Source organism: Belonocnema kinseyi, chromosome 6 (genome assembly GCF_010883055.1).
Source record: "Belonocnema kinseyi isolate 2016_QV_RU_SX_M_011 chromosome 6, B_treatae_v1, whole genome shotgun sequence".
Lineage (NCBI taxonomy): Eukaryota > Metazoa > Arthropoda > Insecta > Hymenoptera > Cynipidae > Belonocnema > Belonocnema kinseyi.
The window spans coordinates 7481539-7487538 of record NC_046662.1 but is presented as its reverse complement, the minus strand read 5'-3'; the positions used below and the strand labels follow the sequence as shown (position 1 = coordinate 7487538).

The 6000-nt window shown below is 27.4% G+C and overlaps 1 protein-coding gene across 3 annotated transcripts in view; it reads right to left on the bottom strand.

Moving 5' to 3' along the window:
- LOC117174958 overlaps positions 1 to 6000 on the bottom strand; it is a 57395-nt gene that overhangs the window by 26965 nt on the left and 24430 nt on the right. For all 3 annotated transcript variants that reach the window (XM_033364428.1, XM_033364427.1, XM_033364426.1), the window contains one exon: positions 404 to 1509. In XM_033364428.1, coding sequence (XP_033220319.1) covers positions 404 to 1509 — 1106 coding nt within the window. The remainder of the gene's footprint in view (positions 1 to 403; positions 1510 to 6000) is intronic.

The window sequence follows — 6000 nt, the reverse complement described above, 5'->3', positions numbered from 1 at the left end:
AAACAGTTACAATATGAAAATTCTCAAATTTTGAACGGATCTATAATTATTAAATAATTTTTAAATTCAACTAATTCTTTAAAAACTCTTGAAATCGAACGTGGACAGATTTTTCTTCTACAAATTTATAAAATTCCGGGTAAAAAAAAATCACTGTCATTTCCCGGTTTCCCGGTCCAGCCGCCACCCGGTAATTGATTAAAAGTGGAACTTCTTTTTTAGAAATTAATTTCTGTTTTATTCAAAACTTAATTATTTGGTTGGAAATTAATTTTTTTCTACTTAAAAATTAATTTTTTTACCTTTTAATTTGACTATTCAATTTTTATTGAAATTTTGGTTTGTTTTTTGTTTTTGTTTCTGAAAATGCAACTACTTGCTCTATTTATGATGGCTGACTTACCGGCTGCAATAAAATCAGACGACAGTCACCAGGTCCTTGCTGATGAATATCTTGAATATTCCTACTCTGCACTCTAACTTGCTCCTCATTTCTCACTTGTGGTTTGAAACTGCTGGAATGTCTTTTCCGTTGAGTCCTAGAATCCTGTTGTTGAACCAAGCTTGATCTTTCTTGATTAACAAACATGTTTGTCTCGACATGCGATGGTTGTGGCGCTGGAAAATTATGCGAAAAATGATGCGGCGATACGTGTTTGAACAAGTCCTCAAATCTTAAAACATGTTTCCTCTTCTCTTCTGATTTTCCAGTTGAATATAGCCTGCCGGGTGAACGTGTTATCCGCGACTGGACTTGTCTGTTTTTAGCTGCCATAAAGTTCAACTTGGAATTCAAAAGACGCGATCTTTCATCACGCGCGACTTTCTTCGCATTTGGAGTCTTCAGGAACTTTATCGAGTCCTCTGATTCGGTTTGACTCAAATTGATTGGCGACTCTATCGGGACATCGTGGAACGCGTCTTTGAAAATATTTTTCGCAGATTTATCTGATCGACGGAGAATAAATGGTGCGTGTTTTGAATCTTGATTATTGCTCTCATGCAGAGCCACGTTTTTTTCATGATGAGTTCGAAAAAGTTGGCATTCTTTAGCTAATTTTTTCGCGGGCTTTGTACTACTTGACAAGAAGTCATTAAAGAATAATTGTGTATCCTTTGTCAAATCAAAATTGCTTTTTATTTCGGAAATGAAACTTGCTTCCGATGATGATGCAATCGAGGAGTTCTTTAGCTTCAAAAGCTTTTCTTTTCTATATTTTTTAGGCTCTTCTTGTGACTTAGGACCTTCAGTAATTTGGTTTAGGTCAACTATATTTTCCTGGCAATTGTCGTATTTTAATTTGAATACAAATAGACGCTTTTCTTTCGATCCTTTGACTTGACTTTTCTCCTTGAGATGATTGGCAAATCTTTGGGTTTCGATCGAATCGAGACTGCTGGTCGAAAGTTTGTCGGTTTCTGGGGAGGCAACTTTATCCCTCAATAATTGTTGCCGATGTGAATCGCAATAGAGGCGCTTCAGTGATAATCTTGTTTTCTTAAGTGGATCTAAACATACGAAAAAGAATACGAATTTAACCCTCAAAGTGGATTGTGGGTTTCAGATACCCCCAGCAATTTTCAAACTCTCATAACCCATACTTAATTCGAGAAAATTAAGTAAGTGTCGCCATCTGGCTTTAGTTGGAGACAATAACTGTAAGTAAAGTCATTTAGCACACTGCATAAAGCGCCAGTCCACTTAGTAGCAGCAGCTACTGAAAGTAGATGTAAAAAAATCTTGGGGTATCTAACACCCAGTGTGCACTTAGTGAGTGAGAAAGTAATTTTGGAGCAAATGTTTTTCTAAATTTTATTGATTTTTGTTTACTTTTTGACGTAAGTATATCATATGAAGTGAAATAATTTTTTCTTTCGATTATTTCATACTTTTTTTCTTTGTAGATGGCTTATAACCACGGCAGCGCGTCATGCGAAAGCAGACTGCGGATGTGTTGAATAACATATAATTGTTAAAATATAGTTATATATGTCTCTTTTTTCAATTTATTGTATTTTTATGGTATTACATGTCAAAGTTCCTCAACTTTTATAATCATAAATCGATTTAAAAGCAAAAAATCTAATTTATCATTTTATCATAAAATTAACTTTTCAAATGTGCGAATAAATATCTTTTTTGAAAGCAGCCATGCTGCAATATTTTTTTTATGAAAGTACACTATTTTAAAAGTATAGTCATAAATTTTTAGGTTGAAATAATTAAAATTGCGTGAGTTATGAATTTTTAAGTAAAAAAACCCAATTTTTTCATGTTTTTTTTCAATCATTTTTTTTAACAAACTTAAAATGAATAAATAAATATAAAATCAACTATATCTTATAAAAGATACCTTAAACTGTATCGGATAATTTTATTGTGACAAAATATTCGATAGGGATCAAACAATGCATGATTAAATGCGCTGGGGTGCAGTACACCCACGATGCACTTTACCGTAATTCTGACCATGTTTGCACTTTAAGGATTAAAAAATGGTTACAAAGCAAAATTCATAGAAGTTATAGATCACGGTGGCCGTTTTAATCAAAGAAAAAAATTCCCGGTTTTTTTCCACTTCGCAAACATTTTTCAAGGTCAATGAAATTTAAAAAATCGAGCACTAAACCTAAAAATTGTTCTATTCGGAATATTAAAAACTGAACTGCGAAATAAAGATCCTCTAGGTAGAGTTCTACCACAACTTCGCACTGTTTTTGATTGGCTGCGATAAAACCGGAACCAGAAGTGATGGAAATCGCGCGATTTTTAAACCAAATTTTACAATAAATTTTCAATTTTGAAGAATAAAATGAGGAAGAAGATAACATAATATATAAACATGTAAAAACTTTATGAAATACATGAAAATAGAAATATTGACAAAAAATCTATTCCATTTTTTTGTTAGTTAAAAATTCATGTATTTTTATTAAAATACGTCTTTTTTAGAAGAAAATTAATCTTGTTAGGAAAATTTAATTATTTTGTTAAAATTTTGTTCTTTTGGGTTTCAAAAATGTTTTCAATCTTGTATTTTCATAAATTTAGTGTTTTTTGGTAGAAAATTAATCTTCTTAATTACAAAATTTTGTTGAAAACTTGTCTTGTTTTTTTTTAACATTTCTTTTTACTGAATGTTGAACTATTTTATGTTTGATTTAAAATTTAAATTTTGAAAATTAAACTATTTTGTTGAAAATCCATATACGTATTTAGTGGAAAATACGTTTCTTTTGGTGAAACATTAATATTCTTGATTAAAAATGTAATTCTTTGTCTGAAAATTCATATTTTAGATAAAAATCACTTTTTGTTTTTTGTTAAAAACTGAACTATTTTGTTGGAAATTTTGTCAGCTTTTGGTTTAACAGTTATCTTTTTTAGATACAAAGTTAACCATTTGATTGAAAATGAATGTATTTTGTCAAAAGTTAATTTTTTGGTAGAAAATGAAAGTTTGTTTTTGAAAATTCATTTTTTTCGGTGAAAGATTAATCATTTTCGTTAAAAATTTCTTTCTGTGATTGCAAATTTATTTATTTTGTTGAAAATTGGTCTTTTAGATAGAAAAAAATATTTTTCGTGGGAAATTCATCTTCATGGTTAGAAATTCAACGATTTGATTAAAAATTTGGTTTTTGGGGTAAATATTTATCATTTTCATTGAAAATATTTTTTTTTTGTAGAAAATGAATCTTAAAGCTAAACAGACGAATTTTACCGAAAAAGAATGGTATTTTTAACCACGAATTATAAATTCTCAACTAAGAAAGATGAGATTTCTAACAAAAAGATAAATATTAAATCCAAAAGGAAGAATTTTTTATCAAAAAAGATAAAAGTTTCAAACAAGAAGTTTAATTTTCAACCAAATTTTCTAATAAAATAAACAAACGTTTAACAAAACAGTCCAACTCTCGACCGAAAAGGTAGTTTTTAACAAAATACTACAACTTTTAACAAAATAGTTAAGTTTTCAAGCTAAAGAGACGAATTTTTCAGAAAAATAATCAAATTTTTAAACCAGAATTATAAATTTTAACTATGAAAAAATGAGATTTCTAACATAATGATGAATTTTGAATTCAAAAGGATGATTTTTTAATCCAAAAAGCCGAATGTTCAACAAAGTAGATATATTTTTGATTAAAAAAAAGATTACTTTTTAACAAAATAGTTCAGCTTTAAAAAAAACAGTTCAACTTTTAAGCCAACGAATTTTGTATCCAGAAAAACTAACGTTTAAAAGAACAAGTTAAATTTTCGACATGAAAATACGAATGTTGAATTTTCAATAAAATATTGAATGTTCAACCAAAAAGTTTATTTTCAAGCAAGGTGACTTTTCTACCGAAAAGATTAATTTACAGTCAAAAAGGATGGATTTTCTATTTGAAAAGACAACTTTTCAAAAAAAAAAAAGTTAAAATATCGACCAAAAAATGACTCTTTAATGAAATGACTGAATTCTTAACAAAAAAAGTTTATTTTCAACCCAAAAAAAAATGTTTAACCAATATAACTTTTATATAAAAAAAAAATAATTTACAATCCGGAAGGATGAATTACTATTCAAAAATTTTCAACAAAATAGTCATATTTTCAAGCCAAAAAGATGACATTTCTACCAAAAAGACGAATTTTAAACCCAAAAGAACGAAATTTCTATCTGGAAAAACGAATATTTAACAAAAAGAGTTAAATTTTCGACCAGAAAAAAAATTTATCCGAAAGACGAATTTTTCAGAAAAATGTTCATTTCTAACCAAAAAATTTCGTTGTAATAAAATGGTTCAATTCTCAATAAAGTAATTGTATTTTCAACCAAACAGTTGAATTTTCAAGCCAAAAAAATGACTTACATTTAAAAAATTACTTTTCTCTCAAAGAAATAAATTTCAAATTCAAAAATTATGAGTTTTCTATTCGAAAAGACAAATTTTCAACCAGAAAAGATTAATTTCTAATACATGATTAAATTTTTAACAAAGAAAGATGAATTACCAACCAATAAAGATGATTTTATCTACCAAAAAAGAAAAATTTACAATCCAAAAGGATGAATTTTCCATCCACAATGTCGAATTTTTAACAAAGCAGTTGAATTTATTACCGACAAAGATAACTCTAAACAAAATAGTACAACTTTTAACAAAACACTTGCATTTTCAATTTAAACAGATGAATTTTTCTGAAAAATAATTAAATTTTCAACAAAAAATGATAAACTTTGAACTAAGAAAAATGAGATTTCTAACAGAAAGATTAATTTTTAATCCAAACGAGGAATTTTTTATCTAAAAAAACAAACGCTTAAAATAAAAAGTTAAAGTTTCAACCAAAAAATACGACTTTTTAACAAACGAATTTTTCAAAAGAAAATTGAAGTTTTAAACAAAAAAAAAAATGAATTTTTAACTAAATAAGATGACCTTAACACACACACACACAAAAAGAATTTTTAATCCTGAAGGACAAATTTTTTATTCACAAAGACAAAAGCTTAACAAAATATTCAAATTTTCAACCGAAAAAGATTAACTTTCCTAAGATAGTTGAATTTTTAACCAAATAGTTGAATTTTCAACTAAAATTGTGAGTTTTCACCAAAAAAAAATAAATTTATAGTTAAACATTTGCAATTTTTAAACAAGAAATATTACATTTCTACTAAAAACATTCATTTTAGATCCAAAAGGAGAATATTTAACAAAACAGTTAAAATTTCGAAGAGGAAAGACTTTTTAATGTAATAATTGAATTCTCAAGAATAAAAGTAAATAATCAACCAAAAACAAATATTTTCAACCAAGATGAGTTTTTTAACAAACAAACAAAAAATAATAATAATTTCTATCCAAAAAGACGAATATTTAACAAACAACAGTTAAATTTTCAACCAAGATGACTTTTCTACAAAAAACAAAATGAATTTACAATCCCAAAAGGATAAATTTTCTGTTCAAAAAGACGAATTTTCAACAGAACTTTGAATT